This window comes from Pseudorasbora parva, chromosome 4 (assembly GCF_024679245.1).
Source record: "Pseudorasbora parva isolate DD20220531a chromosome 4, ASM2467924v1, whole genome shotgun sequence".
NCBI classification, from domain to species: domain Eukaryota; kingdom Metazoa; phylum Chordata; class Actinopteri; order Cypriniformes; family Gobionidae; genus Pseudorasbora; species Pseudorasbora parva.
In genome coordinates this window covers 38155534-38175391 of record NC_090175.1, presented here as the reverse complement: position 1 = coordinate 38175391, position 19858 = coordinate 38155534, and the positions used below count along the sequence as shown (strand labels likewise).

Below are 19858 nucleotides of genomic sequence, written 5' to 3'. Positions count from 1 at the left end.
TGGTTTGGAATTGGTAAAATGTGCCTGGAAAAAAATATGATCAGAAATTCAATGTGTCTAATAATTCTGCACACACTGTATTTATTTAATTTAATCATAATATTTTTTTCTATTACTGAAATTAATTTTTAATAATTTTAGCTTTAGTTCAAATTTAACAGACTACCCACCCCACCCCCCATTATGACACTGCGTGCCATTCATGTGCATTCAACTCATAAATACAATCTTTCCAACATGACTTGAATGAACTATTAAAAGTGTGTGGGCATGGCTTGCCTGTTTGAGCATGCGGGCATGGTCACTAGATCGGCCACTGTTCTGAAGCTCCAGCTCTTTATTTCTAATGTTGAGACGACTGAGTTGAGACCTCAGCTCTTCCACTTCAGCAGATACCCTCACCTGAGATGAACTCTGACTCATTAACTCCTCTGCAGAAATGAGAAAGATGAGCATTAAATCAAAGGAAGCAGAACAATCAGTGAACAAGCTTATTACAATAGTCATATGACAAAGACAATAATTTCATATGACAAAGAGACTGTTAACAATGCTTTCTGACAGTAAACGACCAGCTTATTTACTACAGAAATGCAGTAGACGATTTTTATGATAATTAAGGCTGTTAATTAAACATTAAAAGAGTACAATTAATTATACATAAAATAATGCATTAAACATTATGCATTTAATCGTGCATAATCCCAAGTAAAAAGGGATTTCTCTACCCTCAGAGCAATTCAAGCTTTAAATCCCACAATTAGGCTTTTGAGATGCAGACAGACGCAGTGCAATGGAATGGAACAGAATGCTCAGAACTAGAGACACATTTTTCAAATTTGAACTGTTTTGAACTTGACAGTGAAAACATGGCTGAAAAAAGAGATGTGACGCAACAGGCAAAGACGTCCATCTGAAACATGTCTTAAACTACCAACAATTATAAAAAGTACTGACAAACACTTAAAATGCTTCTTGTGTGAATGGCCCACGATTGCAAAATGTGAGTATGTTCAAGCTTCTGTTCCAAGATATGGAAATAAAACAAACCTATAGATATCCTGACTTTCTAAAGCAACTTTTCATATGTTCTATTTAATGATTTACTAGGCTATTATAATGCAGCAGCAAATATTGAGTATAATTATTAAGTATATAAATATTAAGTAATTCATGTGATTATTTATTCAGCATATTTGATTAATTTGATCAATAATGATAACAGTGCATGTGTACCCGACTTGCTCTGTAGCTCATTCTCTTGCAGTAGTAAGCGTTCTTTGGCAACAGCTAACTCCTCCTCTGCTTTCTTTGCCACACCCTCAGCCTCAGACACCCGGCGACGCCCATCCTCTAACTGTTCCTCCAGGTCCTGTAAGAGGAACGAACAAGTGAATAAGCATAACCATTACAATGGCTTATTATTAGGTACCTATAACTTTTATTATTAGGTACCTTTCAACCTATAATTTGTATTGTTTGTGATATGGACATGAATGATACTTCAAATTATAAGGCTTGTTGAAGAAAAAAACAATAATTGTCTTAGCACCAAAGCCATGTGTAAGGGCCAGATTTACTAAACATTCTTAAGAATAAAATTCTTAACTGCTATTTTCTTATTTAAACAAGAATAAAGTTAAGAATGTCTTTATTCTTAAGATTATTCTAAAGACAAAACTTAAGATTTTTTTTTCTTAAAAATCAGTCTTTTAAAGTTAGTATCACCTCCAATTTGTCTTAAATCCCCAAAGGTAAAATGTTTAATGAATGTATCAGGTTGTTTCAAATATTATGCATTACATCATAACACTAAGCTACATACACTCAACTAAAGGATTATTCGGAACACCATACTAATACTGTGTTTGGCCCCCTTTCGCCTTCAGAACTGCCTTAATTCTATGTAAGTAAGTAAGTAAAATTTATTTGAATAGCACTTTTCATAGATAAAAATCACAAAGTGCTTCACAACAAAAAGAGGAAATACACAACATTACAGTTCTAGTCAAAATAAGTAACAAAAACAATAAGTATAAATGAAAATAAACAGAAATACACAAAAGACCAGCCAAACCCTACACTCTAGATAAAAGCCTCTTTAAATAGAAGAGTTTTCAACTGTGTTTTAAAATTTTCCACTGAGTCCAGGCAGCGTAAGGAAGAAGGCAATGCATTCCACAGTCTAGGTGCCACAGCTTGAAATGAACGGTCCCCTCTTGTTTCAGCAGGATCAAGTCAGTTAGAAATACCAAGAGTTCACTCAAAGCAAGGAGAGTCTGCTTTTAGCTATTATGCCAGCCGCAGTTGGAACCAGCTTCCTGAACAGATCAGATGTGCTCCAACAGTAGCCACATTCAAATCCAGACTCAAAACACATCTGTTCAGCTGTGCATTTACTGAATGAGCTCTGAGCGCTGTATGTCCGACTGATTGCACCCTATCTTATCTCTTTATTCTTTTTATAATTGTTTTAGTTTACCTTTGTTCTTATCTCTGGTTATTGTTTATTTTATATGTTCTTTTGAGTTGAATATGACGAGTGAAAACTGGGTTTGATGGAAATAGTAAGTTTGACAATAAGGTTTGAGTATGTGTAAATCTGTGGAGGGTATGATGAGTGAGTAAGGGTTTTAACAAGAAGGTTCCTGAGTAAAAATCAGGGAATAGTGATTAAAATGGATGTTATGAACGTGTTTGAGAAAGAAATGAATGAGAGGTGTTCTAATTAAGATGGTACATGTATGTAGGCTGTAAACTGAAGAATGTTTATTTTTATATCAGACCATTATTGTGGATCTGACCATTTTATTTTATTTTATCTTATTATTATTATTATTATTATTATTATTATTATTTTTTTTTTAATTACTATATCTTTACGACTGTTTTAACTATGATTGTTTTTAATTCTTTATTCGTCCATATGGTATTCTTTTTTTTCCTCATGCATTTGTTACCACTGTTTTAATTAATTTCTATGTAAAGCACTTTGAATTGCCATTGGGTATGAAATGTGCTATACAAATAAACTTGCCTTGCCTTGCCTTGCCTTGTTTTAAAATGTGTGTGGGGGGCAACTAAAAATCTTTGTCCTGTGGATCTTAGACTACGTTAAGACGTACGCAGCTGTAACAGGTCAGAGATGTAACAAGGCACCTGTCCTTGTAGGGCTAGAACCAAAATTTTAAAATTTCATTCAATTGCATTCTAAATTTCACTGGTAACCAATGAAGGGAAGCTAAGATCGGTGTGATGTGTACTCTTTTACTGGTGTGGGTTAAAATCCTTGCAGCAGAATTCTGGACAGTCTGGAGGTGACACAAATCTTTCTTATTTAGACAAATAAAAAGACTGTTACAATAGTCTAAACGGGATGAAATAAAAGCATGAATGATCATCTCCAATTCGGCCTTTGAGACCAAGGCTCTTATTTTCGAAATGTTCCTTAATTGAAAGAAACAACACCTAGGCTCCTAAGACTCGGCTGGACAGACGATCTTAGGGCACCGATATGTTGTTTAATCTGAGAGATGCTTTGCTCAGGGGCAATGATCAGTGTTTCAGTCTTAGCTGAATTCAGAACTAAAAAGTTATCATTTAGCCACTGCTTGATACTGCTCAGACAGCTGATTAAAGAAGACAGTTTATGTAACTCAGTAGGATTAAAAGAGCAGTACAACTGAATGTCGTCGGCATACAGATGATAGGAAACATCAGTAAACTGGCCAATTATCTGTTCTAGCGGCAGTATGTACAGCAGGAAAAGAATCGGTCCCAGGACAGAACCCTGAGGTACACCACTCAATAAACCTGCAGTATCTGACATGATCTGATTAATAAATATAGACACTAAAACTTCTACCAGAAAGGTAAGAGGTAAACCATTTTATAGCCGATTGAGATATCCCTACTAGATCCTGAAGTCTATTAATCAAAATATTATGATCAATAGTGTCAAAGGCAGATGTAAGGTCCAGTAAAACTAATACTGTATGCTTCCCAGAATCAGCTGACATCAAAATATCACTCGAGACTTTAATTAATGCAGTTTCGGTAGAATGGTTTTTACGGAAACCTGACTGATATTTATCAAAAATATCATTTATCTTTAAGAAAGTCGTAAGCTGCTCTGCTACCACTTTCTCTAGAATCTTAGCCATAAAGGGGAGTTTGGATATAGGCCTATAATTAATTGGTTTCAATGGGTCTAGACTTGGCTTTTTAAGAACAGGTTCAACAATAGCATGCCCAATGTGCATATGTGGCATTGATTCAACATTCTTTAGAAATGTGGCCCATATTGATAGGATAGCATCTTGCATTTGATGGAGATTTGTGGGATGCACATCTAGGACACAACGCTCCTGTTCCACCACATCCCAAAGATGCTCTATTGAGTTGAGATCTGGTGACTGTGGGGCCATTTTGGTACAGTGAACTCATTGTCATGTTCAAGAAACCAATTTGAAATGATTCGAGCTTTGTGACATGGTGCATTATCCTGCTGGAAGTAGCCATCAGAGGATGGGTACATGGTTGTCCTAAAGGGATGGACATGGTCAGAAACAATGCTCAGGTAAGCCGTGGCATTTAAACAATGCCCAATTGGCACTAAGGGGCCTAAAGTGTGCCAAGAAATCATCCCCCACACCATTTTGTCAAACTGGGTATCGTTTAAATGCCATGGCCTACTTGACCATTGTTTCTGACCATGTCCATCTCTTTCTGACGACCATGTACCCATCCTCTGATGGCTACTTCCAGCAGGATAATAATGCACCATGTAACAAAGCTTGAATCATTTCAAATTGGTTTCTCGAACATGACATTGAGTTCACAGTACTAAAATGGCCCCGACAGTCACCAGATCTCAAACCATTAGAGCCTCTTTGGCTTCGTGTCCTGGATGTGCATCACACAAATCTCCATCAACTCCAAGATGCTTTGCTATCAATATGGGCCAACATTTCTAAAGAATGCTTTCAGCACCTTGTTGAATCAAAGCCACATAGAATTAAGGCAGTTCTGAAGGTGAAAGGGGGTCAAACCCAGTATTAGTATTGTGTTCCTAATAATCCTTTAGATAAGTGTATAATACATATTACTATTACTTGGGATGTGCAAGAGTACTCTGAAGTGACACCAATGTTTGATATAAACAATGATCAGTCATGATTATGCATGACTTTTTTCTGAACTCAACAAAAACAAGTCATATAGAACCTTGTATTTAACTTTATCCAACTTTTTCCTACTTAATGTTTTTTTTTTTAGGCGAGAACACTTTTTGTGCGCGTACCCCCAACAATTTCTTCTCTTTCATGTCAGTCTCCTAGGCTGTTCACATAGTAAACACAGTGCAGTGCTTAGGGGTTCTATGTCAGAAAGATGGCTCATTATTGGCCAACTGTTCAAAGTGAACATAATGACGCATGCATGTGATGCTGACTGGGTACATTCTGGGGATGTGAGTACTTTTGGGTAGTATCCTTTAAGAAGTACTGATCCACAATCTGATTTCTGACTTGTGATGTAGCCTGAATCATAATCACACCGTGTTTACTCCCCCAACTGGTTTCTGAGTCTGGTTTCTCCCAACCTTTTTTTCTCCATTCTGTCACCTGATGGAGTTTGGTTTCCTTGCCACTGTCACCTCTGGCTTGCTTAAGTTGTATGAGAACTGAACTGAGCTGGACGATGACATCACTGCTTTCTGCAAAACTGCTTTATAAATAAAATGAACTAATTTAATAATTAATGATCTTTACAATAGAACTGAATCAACACTGACATTATAGGAACAATGTCACTATTTTCTGCTGTACAGCCAAAATGAACTGTTTGAATCATTGAATAAATTTCCTGTTATCACTGTTAAAGCTGCTTTGAAACAATCTGTATTTTATACAGCACTATATAAATAAAGGTGACTTGAACTTAAGCAACTACCCTAAGCACATAGCAAAACATTAAAAAAACACTTTAGCAACTGCACGCCAACAAGCTGATAACCACATAGCACATCTCACATCTTAATAAACTAAAAAAATCTAGTTGTCTGTTGGATCCTCTCATTGGATTATCTTATAGCAGAGATGAACAACCGAAACGGCATCATCTGTCAGCCCAATGAAGTCCAAGATGACTTTAATCAGTCAATTCTGACCACCCCATGAACACTTTGAGCCTATGAACCTTTGATTCCATCACATCAACTTCTCTGAGTTTGCAGATCTGAGGTGCTTCTGATTAATTTTCTGTGAAGGATGTCGAGCCAAAGCAAAGAGGAGAGGGTGTTACTCATCTCACTCTGTCTGACATTTTTAGGCACGTCTAATGCGCATTAGCCACAGTGTATGTAAAAAGCTGCATCAGAGATGGCAACGTCAATGTTGCATGCCTAGCAACTCTTACTTATTTAATCACTGTTCTAAATACAAAGTATAATGACTTACTTTTGTGTCCCACATAAAAAAAGCCTATGTTATTTTTATTTTCTGCAGGTTCTGTGCAGACTTAGCAGTAGAAAAACAGGCTGCAAATCTGTGGGGTATTGTCACGGACTGTTTAATTCGGGTATGCCATCTGTTTCTCCACAGCTGTGTGTCTGAGTAACGGTAATTGAGGGTGTTTGTCTGATCCCTCTAATCTCAGTCTCAATTAGATTCGGAAGTGTCAGTCACAGCGGTAATTACTGCCCGCTTACAATGAGACGAACACCCCGCTGAAAGGTCAGTTACACATGGCCACTCAACAGAATTTATGTAAACTGCTTGTAAAGCAATACTGGTTTGTGGGTACGCAATTATTTTTTTCCACTATGTATAAATATGGAAAATGTATATCCACCATATAAATATCCATAAATTACCAGGCCTGGAAGACACAATTCCCAGTGTTTGATAAGGCCTGTTTTTCAATGTTGTATATCCATATTTAGTTTATTCATATCATATTCCATTTCATTAAACATGAAAATGTCACTTGACAGCCCTGATAAATGTACAAACCTAAAATACCATGACTAAATTAACTGTCACTTTTGGTTGGTTCTGTTAGGGGTCGCCACAGCACACAGCTCCACCAACCGCATATTTCACATATGTTTTGCGCAGGAAACCGTGATAAAAACTAAATATATTAAAAACACAAAAAAAATGCACTAAAACTACTGGTCATTGAACTAACTTTTCTAAGAACTAAAAAGAACTAAATTGGTTTTAAACTGTTTAAAATAATCAATTATTAATAGTAATAATAATGTTAATAACAATAATAAATACATTAATAATAATACAAGTTGAATGAAATCTAATAGTTAAGGCCAGAACTAGTGCTTCAAAAACGTTACCTGTAAAATACCTGTCATTCTTTCCTCTATTAGGGGTCAAACACTTCCAATGTTAAAGAAATAACAATTTATAAAAAAATAAATTAAAAAAATACAATTCAAATAATGCTTAATACCCTAAAATAAACACATCGGAAGTAGAAAGGAAAACCATAAAAATATAATTTCATGGCTGAATCTCATCCGTCAAGTAAGGTCAAAAACCCGGTGCGATTTTATATATATATATATATATATATATATATATATATATATATATATATATATATATATATACATATAAGACATGAATGTGTTGCCATGAGCCATAAGGTTTAATATGGATTTGTATTTCTATATTTCTATATGTTTTTTACTGTAATAGTGGCTCTTATAGAAAAACACCCCATTGACATGCATTATACGAGCAACGGTTGGAGTTAAAAATCTTCATTTGTGTTCTACTGAAGAAACAAAGACACCTACATTTTGGATGCCCTGGGGGTAAGCAGATAAACATAAAATTTTCCTTTTTGGGTGAACTATCCCTTTAAGAAATATTTAAGGGTGTTAGATTGTCTCAATTCACCTGTCATGTGCAAAAGAATTGGCCAAAACTGAATTTTGGACCTTGTGTTTGGGAATTCCTGTGTACCTCTACTCTCTCCTGAAGTTTGCTGCAGTGTCTGTTGCTCTCGTTCAACCTCTGTTCTCGAACCTCCAAGTCTGTCTCTGCTTTTCTCAGCCTCTGCTGAAGTGTTGCATTCTGAGACTTGCGGTTTTCTTGCTCTCTCTGGTGCCACTGGTTGATGTGTTCATTAAGGCTCTGTTGTAGTGTCTTCTTGGCTGCCTCCTGCTCCTCCCTCCTCTCTTCTTCCATGTCCTTCACTCTCTTCTTCCACTCCTCCACATCTCTCTTCCATTCCTTCTCCGCTCTCTCCTTCTCCTCCCTCAGAGCCTGTAGCTCTTTTCTCACTGTTTTCAACCTTTCTTCGCACTCATCCTCTACTCTTTTTCTCTCCCGTGACTCTCTGTTCCTCTCTTCTGTTTCTTTATTCCTCTCCTCAGTCTCTCTCTTCCTCTCCTCCTCCACTCTATTCATCTTCTCCTCCTCCTCTCGCTTTCTCTCTTCATCTCTGGCTCTGATTAGCTCTTGGCACTCGTTCTCTAAGCGCTTGTTTTCTTCTTGTGTTTGTTGCAGTAATTTGTGTTGGTTGTCTCTATCTGTCTGCAGATTCTGATAGTCTCTGCGCAGATCTGAGGTCTCTTGGGTTAGCACAGCTATACGCTCCGCATACTCATTTTCAACCCTCTGTCCACGCTCCTCCACCTGAAATGGATACACATCCTAAAATGAAGTGATTCTGTTTATGCTGCATTTAATATACTTACAACGAATCCATATACAGAAATACAGAAGATATGTGTATGTTTAACCACTTATGTTTATACTTCCTCAACGGTGGCCTGCAGCTCTAAAAGGCGTGTCCTCAGGATAGATGCAGACTCCTCCTCTTCCTCATCCTGACCTGTGGTTGGCTGGAGGCTGCCCTGTGTCTCCGTGGCAACACGGCGTAACGATTGCAGAGTAGCCTCTTGCTCATCATTCTTAGTGTTTAAAGAATATATGACCTATACAAAAAGCACACACCCATAAATATTACTAAGATACAATTATAATGGCAGGACAACACAGAAAAAAATGATCCACACTGTGCACTGCGGTGCCTGTGTTCCAGGTGTACAGCGTTAAGCTAACAGTCTTGTTTTTGCTGATGAAATCTTCCACCTCTCTGATCTAATCAGTCGTACACCCACAGTCTGCAGTAACTGAGCTGCAGTTTATATGTCCGTCTGTTTATGCTGGGCAGATGTCTGTTTTGAACTTGGTTGTACACAGCTGTTCGAATTTGTTTGGCACTTTGACATTGGTGTCCCATGGCATTTCCCAAGCATTAAAGGGCACTAATCCCACATTTTTGTTGTGAGAATGTCTAAATATGTTAGATAAACTATGCTCAGAATATAAAATAATAACAAAGAATAAACAACTGATATCTACATTGCTCCCTTAAATTGAGGACCAGTTCAGAGATGATATTGACATTTAATTTATTGCAATAAGAAGCTACAATTCCAACTCCCACTCAGTGTCTCAAACTCCCATATTTTGTGCACAACCTCATTTTTCATTACAAAAAATAACATATATATATATATATATATATATATATATATATATATATATATATATATATATATATATATATATATATACATACAAAAAATATTTAACATTCCTTAAGTTCATGACACTGCATTCTTGCATCTAAATCATTCAATCCGTTTTTGTAATAAATAAATTCTAATAATTTTTTCAAAAAATGAAAACAAAATTGTATTTATGAAAAACAGAATTTTATCAATTACTACAAACCAACATTTAGTCTCAAACCAGCTATTGAGTGACCATTTCACTTAGGCTAAATTTGCAACCCTGTTACCCATTCTGCACAGCTTTATTTTTATTTGAATTTAACTTTAATGATTATGTTTTAAAAACTCAAAAGTACCCAAAAATGATTTTGAATGGCATTTTTTTGTCACAATGTTAGAAAACTTCCCCTTAAAAAAGAAGACCCTATTTGATTTCATAACACAGTGTAGTCTGTGCGGGGCATTTGTATATTTGGGTCTGACTGTATAAGCATATGAGAGAGGCCTAATATTGTGTGTCACTTTGGCTCTTCATCAATGTGTCCTACCCACAAGTCCTCATGCCTGGGGTGTCATCAGATTCCCAATGTCTCACTCATCCCTCCAGCGGGTCGTGTGTTACCATGACGCCTAGCTGTCTGCCGTTAATCGCCACTGCAGCAGAGCTGGACATTCCATATGATAAACTGCCAGGAAGTCACTCTCTCCTTCTCTTCACTCGGCCGTCCAGCCGTCTCTCTCTCCCTCTTTTCCTGACCCCCACAGTGTGTCTGTAAGCTAACCAGATTCTCTCTTTCTCTCTCAGTGTCCCCTGACTCCACTTTATAACTTTCACCCTCTGTCTATTTCCTTCCTCTCTTTCTCTCTCAGTCCTTGAACATGCACTCTTGTGTTTTACAGTGCACAGAATAAAAGGGAAAGTAATGTCATATATCTGTACGACTGAAAGGTCTGCTATCTTTATATAGAGTGACAGCACTCATAACTTAACTTGCAGACTGAAACGAGCTAGAAAGAATATTAGGATAAAGAGCAGATTAGAGGTAGAGAGTGAATGATTTTTTTGTGTACATAAACATTACATAGAAAATGCTGAAATGCCTGTCTCTCTCTATTTGTCCTTGTTTCATTCTCTGCAATATGGCACCTTGCCTGACTAGGTCCATTATGAAACCTGATACACACAATCTTATTTTCCTTATCCCTCCTTAACAGACACAAATGACAGAAGCACTAGTGTCTATTTCTCTATCCATTCGTCTGCAATTCACTTTATATAACAGTTATTTCTGCCACGACTACTGAAATTAATTGAGTCTGTACATGTGTGCATGAGTGTAAACCGCAAACATCAAAAACGATAAATATAGAGATAACTATATCAGCATCCACACAAACATTTTATTTATTATAATCATTTGCTGGAGTTATGTCATCTGCTGTTTTAAATGCTTAAGCTCTTTAATGCAGAGTGGATTCAGATTGGCTATCAAATGTGTCATCAAAATTATCAGCCGAAAAAAAAAATGTTATCATTAGATCTGTGGTGTGTTCAGTTATCTTTGTTTGATTGTGAGTGCGAGTTGCATTGCCTAGCCAGACTTTTGATATAATCTGACCAAGAACTCCCCAATTAGCCATCTGATATTTAAAGTGACCAACCAGTCTTTGTTTTAGTTATTTGATCCAAATAATACCTATAGAGGCTTGCTTATAAAGTCAGAATTTAGTGATAAAAAGCCTCAATTGCATGTTATAAACTTGCAAATAAAATCAGACTTTTCTTATTAATGTGTGTGGCAGAATTGTGAGATGTAAACTCGCAATTCTGAATTCTGATATAAACTTACAATTGTAAGAGTTATAAACTACGGATAGCAGGATATAAGGACGCAATTTCGATAAAAAGCCAGAACTTGTCACATGCCTGTCCTGTCTTGTGTGCACATGTGGGTTTGTTAAGCCTAGTTCAAGACTGCACGATTTTCAAACTCGTCGTGTCACTGCTCTTTTCACACTGCATGACTTTCTGGGGTATCATTTACTCACTGCTGTGTTCACACTGACCGATGGATCGGCGAAAGAGGGGTTCACACTGCATGACTGTACAGGAGGAACAATCGTGACAACTCTCGCTCACAGGTGTGCAAACTAAGTTTCCCAACTACACGTGCGATGTGACGAGTAAACAACGCAAGATCACACGTGCGTCAGACCTGAGTTCTCGCGCGAGACTTGGAATTGTTATTAAAAATGATAAACTGCACAAAGTTTGCTTCATATTCTATGTGCGCCGATTTCTGGAGAAAATGAAAAAAGATTATGGCAGAGGAAATGAGTAACAGAGGGAGCAAGGATTGTGTTTTGCAAAGAGAGGTTGAGGTAGGCCTAAATAAATAATTTTGTAATGTGCTGCTGATGCGGCTGGATGTGCATATGTTTGGGCTTTGTTTCTGTTTGATAGAATTGTAAATATATCTATTAAAATATGGATATTCTGCTCTATAACTTCTCCCTGAACCTCCCGCTGCCCTGTATCTCACTCTTTCATTGGCTGCCGGTCATCGCCGATGTTATTTTCAGTCAGAACTCATTTCACACAGCAGGAGTTTCAATTGCCGACAGGTCCAGATATTTAGCATGCCAAATATCTCATGGGCGTCGCCGACTCGTCTGCGATTCTCTCTGGTCGCGTCTTTGATCATTCACACTGCATGATTTTTACTCGCGTGCACAAGCACTGATTTGCCTATGATTTCGGGCATTTGTCGTCGATTTCACAAAACCTGTCGGCGAGTCAAAATCGGGGGGGAAATCGGGCAGTGTGAACTAGGTTTTAGTTTGGCCATGTGCTTCTGTCTTTGTTTGATCCCTCCCCCCTTGTTATCTTATTATTGGTATAATTTGCCCCACCTGTGTTCCCTCATTCACTGCCTCATTTGTTCCCTTTTATAGCTCCTTGTGTTTGTCAGTCTTTGTCGGAGCGTTGTCATGTCTACGTCTCCCGGTTCCCTGTGATTCCTTTTTGGTATGTTTAAGTTGTGTTTGTGTAACGGGCCTGTTCTAGGTGGGGATCGAACCCAGGTCTCTAATGTTCAAAGGCTCTGACTTTACTGACTGAGCTAAGTACCAAGTTAATGAATCCAAGGGCAGAGGTGGCAAAAGCAAGGAGTCGTTGATCTTCAAACAAAGACAATCTTTACTGAAGAAAATTGCAACACAACAAAGGAAGCCTGGCTTCCAAACACAGAGAAAAACAAAACAGACACAAGGGTCCAAAAGACATGAGTAAATACAAACTTAGCTTGCGGCTGACAACGGGTAGCATAGGCTCAAGACTGAACAAAACAGCATGTCACATATCCACTTAAATAGGGCAAAACACAGGTGTCACATCAGGCATAATGAGTGTTAGTGTTTAGTAGGAGTCTGGTGAGAGGCGCCACCTGCCGACCAGGAGGAAAATAGCAGTCCAGTGATGAGTTCTCACAGTTTGGTTATTTCTGATTATGTTTTTTTTTTTTCCCTCGTTGGTTTTTGTTTTTGTTTTGTGTTCATGTTTTATTTTTGTTAATAAATTACCTTTTCTGCATTTGAGTCCTCACCTCAGTTTTCTTTAGTTGTAACGTAACCGAATTGCTAGAAAAAAGTAAATTGCGAGTTTTAATACCGCAAATCAGAATTTATAACTCGCAATTGTAAGTTTTTTATTTTGCAGTTCTGACATTTCAACTCACAATTGTGAGTTTATATCTCGCAATCCTGAGAAAACGTCAGCATTGCCACAATTGTGAGATTCAGAATTGCGAGATAAAAAAAATCAGAATTGCGAATTGCGAAATTGCAAAAAGTCGCAATTATCTTTTAAATCGTTTTATTTTATGGTGGAAACAAGCTTCCATAAATACCACAATAACATGTCAAAAATTCCACAACAAAACTCTCAATGTCTTTCAAATATATGAAGCAACCCAAAAATTACATGCATTTTACAAATTCAGTGATTAGTTATTCCTCACAAATGTTGATAATGTCAACCAGCATACTTTTGTTTCATGGTAATATTATAAAAAGACTAAATGTTTTGTTGCAGTCATTGCAGCTTATGTCATTGTACAGGAAAAACACTCAAATTTGTTAAATTCCCTTCATACTATTATATCCATATCAGACCGAAGTAGATCAAATCTCCTACACTCCTGATCGGTAAAAATAGCGTGCCTTGTTGTGTAGCATTACTAAGTGTCACAAAGCTAAGCTCAATGCAGAAAGGGTATGAAAGATTATAGACACACACACACACACACACACAAAGCTAAAGATAACTATAGGAGTATGTTTACATGATGATAGAAAGTGGGATTCCACACAGCTGTGACATTCAACCTCATAGGCATCACACGCCTGCATGCACACACACACACACACACACACACACACACACACACACACACACACACACACACACACACACACACACACACACACACACACACACACACACACACACACACAGTGGCAGGTTTGAATTTTGAGCCCTGGCCTATCAGTAACAGTGCTGCATAGCAATGTTTTTTCTAACCTCAATGGACCTTAGCCACAGCAGACAGCATTTTTTTATTTGACAAGAATGAAAACGAGTCTTTGAGGGAAAGTCCGTTCAATAGCTTGTAATGTTGCCTAGTTGGGTATCAAACATTACAAAAACTGCTTTCCAAAATCTATTTCAGAGGAAAACAGCCCAAAGAAATGGCTTACATCCCTCACAGCCTTGTTTTCGTTCTCAGTAAATATGGCATCTTTCTTGACTAAGGTCCTACTAATAAAACCTGATACACACTCTCTCACTTTCCTCCTCCCGCCTCAACAGACCTAAATGACTGTGTATGCATTAGCCATTAATAGTGTGTTGATATTACAGCCTTTAACCCCTATGTTTTCAAAGTTACACTTTATAATTGTCCAAGGCGATAATCATTTTTCACACCATGACAGGTATAGTTATGGCAATTGATTTTCTCATACATCATCAAGGTGCAGCTTATACAAAAACACATAATTCAAACTGAAACACCAGAGTCTGACCATATGGGGAAGTGTGTAAATGTGGGTTTTTTTTTTCTATTTTGCTGATAAAATTAAACTGTGCGCTGATTTACATTTATTTTCATTTGTAAAAAGCATTGTTTGGTCACTGGGTATTGTTACACATGTTTTTTTTAAGTGACAAACATAAGTGCAAGAGCATGCAGAGAATATGATCTTTTTAAGCCTTATTTATGGTTTAGTTATATTTCATAGTCGACTGAGTAATTTTTCACACAGTGTCAGATTGGCTATTGATTTTATCATACATCATCAAGTTGCATTTGAATCAAAAAATGCATAATTCACACTGAAACTCCAGAATAAAATAACATATATTTACATATATTGGGCCCACTTTATATTAGGTGGCCTTAACTACTATGTACTAACATTTTAATTAATCAATGCACTTATTGTGTACATACATGTTTTTACAATGTCATGTAATTACGTCTGTAATTCATTTCTGTAGTTACATTTGTAATTACACAGTTGGCACTTCCCTTACACCTAACCCTACCCTTAAACTGACCCATATCACCACACCTGTCTCTACCCTTACCCCACCTCAATATCAGCAAAAGTGTTTTGCAATACAATTTGAACACAGTAAGTGCATTTTACTTATTTTTGATGTAAGTGCATAGTACTTAAGGCCACTATATTTAATTTAATGTGTTGTGAAAAGTGTTGCTTGTACAATTGTATTGTGGCTCGCTTCAGCGATGATAAAGACCCGTTCATTTCCACACCGTATGGAGCATCTAAATCCCCTCAGTGTTTCAAGGTTTCAAGTGTCAGCTCACAAAATGTGTCCGACAGGTAAGATACTATACTCCTGATATATGTTTGTTTCCTCTTTTCATCTATATAACCCATCCGGTCATAATTGTAATATGTCGTTAGCTGGACTATCGAGTTTATACTAACGTTATAGAGTTGTTCATGAGAACTGTTTGTGTTTTGTGATCGCTATAACTCTAATCTTGTCATAAGTGTAATATGTCGTTAGCTGGACTGTCATGCCCGTGTACTATCGAGTTTTTGAGAACGGTTTGTGTTTTTGTGATGGAAGGGGTGACTTTTTCATTGAATATTCGACCTGGATTTTGGGGGGTAGGGGCGTATTTGTTTTGGTGATTTGAAATATCAACAACGGATACCAGATAGCACTTACCCCACATTTAACAATTAGTTTATTAGTTTAGTCCCCCCCCCCCCCCCCCCCCCCAAAAAAAAAATGTATTCGGTCAATTATAGTTAAGTATAATTATTTACTCATCAATTACCCTTGTGTCACAAAAGAAGACATTTAAAAAAAATTGGTAACCAACTGTTTTTTTGTTATACCACTGACATCCATTGTAAGGACCAAAAAACAACAACAACAACAACAAAAAACAGCGACATTTCTCAAAATTCTATTTTTTTTTATGTTCCCTCTACAACCCATTTATAAATCTAAATAAATGTCTTAAATGCATTCAGATCCAATGGATATGAGTTAAAGCCTAAATAGTTCTAAAACAGTCTTAGTAAAGATCAGATAAATATACCCAGTACTAGTGTTGTCAAAAATATCGATATTTCGATATATATCGATACTGGAATATCTGAAACGATACGATTCTCAGTTTTTACAGTATCGATATCAGCTGCGCTCTCCTCTCTGACCGTCAGCGAGTTGACACCTGGTTGACACACACCGGCATATTCTCCCTCAGCCCGGTTAACCTCTGAGTACGGCGAAGCGGGCGAACGCGCGTTCTGCTGGACTTTTTCCTCATGACAGTGTGTTAGTGTGTTGACACACACCGGCATATTCTCCCTCAGCCCGGTTAACCTCTGAGCACGGCGAACGCGCGTTCTGCTGGACTTTTTCCTCATGACAGTGTGTTAGTGTTAGTGAGTGATCGGTCTGAATTTCGCGCGGGATTGCACATAAATTAATTCTACTAATCCCCGCAGATTTCGTGCTCCACATCTGAAGCGCACACACACATAGCCTACCGTAATAAAGCCGCCTCTGACATGATACAAGTGCAAACATTTGCTTCCTTTTCCAGCTTATTATTGGTCAAATACACTCAAAGAATTATCAGTGCACATCTGGAAGAGTATTAATGTAAACACAGTCGCAAACAGTTCAGGAAGAACGAGTAACAGGAACAGTGTTTAAGATCCATGCGTCTGTTAGTCTTAAAGGGACCGCAGTCATTTGCTATTCAAACTACAAAAAGACACGATCAACTGCTCTTGACTGATCAACTTGTGTAACTTTAATAGTTTCATCTGTACGCTATTGAATTTTTTACAAAGAACATTATCCAATGTTGTTTTAAATGTAATTACTATGCATTTTTTAAATTCAGTTTCTTAGCTGAATGTTAGACCTACCTGAAAAAATAAAGCAGTCTGTTTAATTTGTATCTTCTATTCTATTGTATTTATTTGTGCTATTGTTTGTAATCTGTTTATTTGTCCTTATTTTATTACTGTTTACTTGTCTTTTTTAATTCAATTTACCATTCGAAATCAAGCTTTCTTGTGCTGTGTGTAAGCTATTGCAACACAATTACCCCATTGTAAAAAATACATTGAGATAATTTTAATAGTAATTGATCAATTGATCAATAATTGTTCAAATCAAAACGATGCCCAACCCTAAGGAACATGCTGGCCACATGAATTTTTAGTAAAAAATAACAATGAATAATAAGTTCTGTTGTCATATTAAGCATCTTATCTTATTTATTTATTTTTTTACTGTGGTATCGATTTAGTATCGATATATCGATATTTTAGTCTGATATCGTATCGAAGTCATAATTTTGGTATCGTGACAACACTACCCAGTACATAATGGCACAACGATATACTGAATGATTACAATATTAGTATTTACTTTGCAAAAAAAAAAAAAAAAAGGTATAACAAACATGGCACTACATGTCCTTGTCCTAATAAACATAATAATTCCAAAGCGTTTTTTGTTTTGTTTTGTTTTTGCTAGTGGAACAAACAAAACTAAAAAATGGGGCTAAACTGAACTGCACTGTAAATTAGGGAACTGTCTTTTGCCCGGCTGATCAAGTCTGTTTGCCATAGTACAAGCTTCTACGGGTCATAACAGCTGGATGCTGCTTGTGAAGGGGTGGTTCCTAGTACTCAGAGAGAGAGAGAGAGAGAGAGAGAGAGAGAGAGAGAGAGAGAGAGAGAGAGAGAGAGAGAGAGAGAGAGAGAGAGAGAGAGAGAGAGAGAGAGAGAGAGAGAGAGAGAGAGAGAGAGAGAGAGAGAGAGAGAGAGAGAGAGAGAGAGAGAGAGAGAGAGAGAGAATAAATAACCTAAATAATAAATAACCACACATTTCTGTTGCCAGTGATCACCCACGGGTCAGATTATTTTAGATGAGCCATTTGTAGTGTGAACTTCAGTAGCCCCCTCTGAACCATAAACTCAATGAAAGGACATTTGCTGCCATACAACATCTCAGTCGTGACGTGTTTTGATTCCCTTCTGTCTAGTTCTGCATCACCTGTAATTTAAAGACAGTGATGCGACGCTGAGAGCATTAAAAACCCTGTTGCACTCCGTGAAAAAACGCCCGTGGGTTAGAGAGCATAAAATACTGATGTCAATAATTTATATTAACAGAGTGTCTATCACGTAAAGGATTCGCATAAGCAGAAAATTATATATATATATATATATATATATATATATATATATATATATATATATATATATATAATATATATATATAATATATATATATATATATATATATATATATATATATATATATATATATATATATATATATATATATATATATATATATATATATATATGCTACACACACATCATACATACACACACCTCTGCGGCACACGTTAAGTGAATGGATATCCAGGAAACAGTTAAATGAGTCCCGTTAGTTGAGTAGTAAATTTACGCGCTTACCTTTGTCAGCTGCGCAATTTTCTTGCACATTTTCGTGTGCATTTGATAATCATACATTTCCTGCTCTACGTTCACATTGGGGATGTCCGCAATAGCGGTCCCGTTACATGCACCGCTGCCGCCGGAGGGCTGGTTCATCTTCCCAGAGCTGGAAGCCATAATAACCCGTTAGATCACGCTGATCAATCACAAACTGGGCTGCGCAACACCCTGGTCGGCTGTACGTGATCCTGAAGGTAGAGTCCTTACGACAGCCGAAAGCATTCTGCATGCTGCAGCGACCGGCGAACACCCTTCCGCTCCGCCGTGAAGCTGCCCCCGGTGAGAGCACTGCTCATAAGATAATGCCATCGGCGCTTCGCCGCCCCGCGGTACACGACTCACTGACACTGACGGCATGTGACCCCCAGCCCGGGCACCTGTCTCTCACCCGGGGCGTGACTACAGTCTTACATTACAAGTCACGGGTACTGCAGTGTAATCATAGCCCCTCCCATGAACACCAACAGCGCAACAAACATATCCTCATAAAGGGTATTTTCTTTGATAACCCACTTTGATTTGTTGTTGGTGTTAAGAGATTTAAATAGTTTTGTACAAACAAAGCAACAACAAAATCCAGGCTACTAACTAAATAAATATATAATTGATTTGCCTTCTCAAAATTCTGATGGCGTAAGAGGGCAAGGTAAATTACATTAATGCTTAAGTTTTAAATATATTTGAAAGGCGAAATCCTCATACAAGTCTGAACCATGTTTCGTTATAGACGCGTGATAGCCATATTGTTTTTTCTCTCAAAAAAGGCATGAATGAAATTATGTCAATATATTCGTACTCCTGTCTTGCTAAATGCAGTTTTTGCACAGGAGTTGAGATGATTAGAAATGTGGTTTGCTGTAATCATCATAAAGTACAACATACAATCTGACCTATACCTTCTCAGGATGATCTGTCAGAACTAGTAGGCTAAACAACAACAACAACAATAAACCCACAACCCTAAGCAATATAGTTTGGGATCCTGAGAGTTGGGTCATATTTCGGGACAATGGAAACTGACTTATCATTATTTCGACCAGCAAGAAATAGCATAGAAAAAAAGTTAAAATTGTTTAAGTTAAACATAAATATGTATTAGTGTACAAATACCTACAGTGAATCAAAACAAATCTTGAGATTTGAACCAAGGAAGTCCATATTCAAAGCTGCAGTTAGGTTAGAGTAGCTTGTTACTAGCCTCTCAGCGCCCCCTAC

General features: G+C 37.3%; 1 protein-coding gene across 2 annotated transcripts in view; it reads right to left on the bottom strand.

Moving 5' to 3' along the window:
• Window positions 1–19053, bottom strand: part of fam184b (family with sequence similarity 184 member B) — a 50300-nt gene extending 31247 nt beyond the window's left edge. For both annotated transcript variants that reach the window (XM_067441691.1, XM_067441692.1), the window contains exons 1-5: window positions 18602–19053; window positions 8786–8965; window positions 7989–8663; window positions 1237–1372; window positions 280–431 (exon numbers count right to left, since the gene is read on the bottom strand). In XM_067441691.1, coding sequence (XP_067297792.1) covers window positions 280–431; window positions 1237–1372; window positions 7989–8663; window positions 8786–8965; window positions 18602–18760 — 1302 coding nt within the window. In that variant the 5' untranslated portion in view covers window positions 18761–19053. The remainder of the gene's footprint in view (window positions 1–279; window positions 432–1236; window positions 1373–7988; window positions 8664–8785; window positions 8966–18601) is intronic.
• Window positions 19054–19858: the final 805 nt, after the last annotated feature.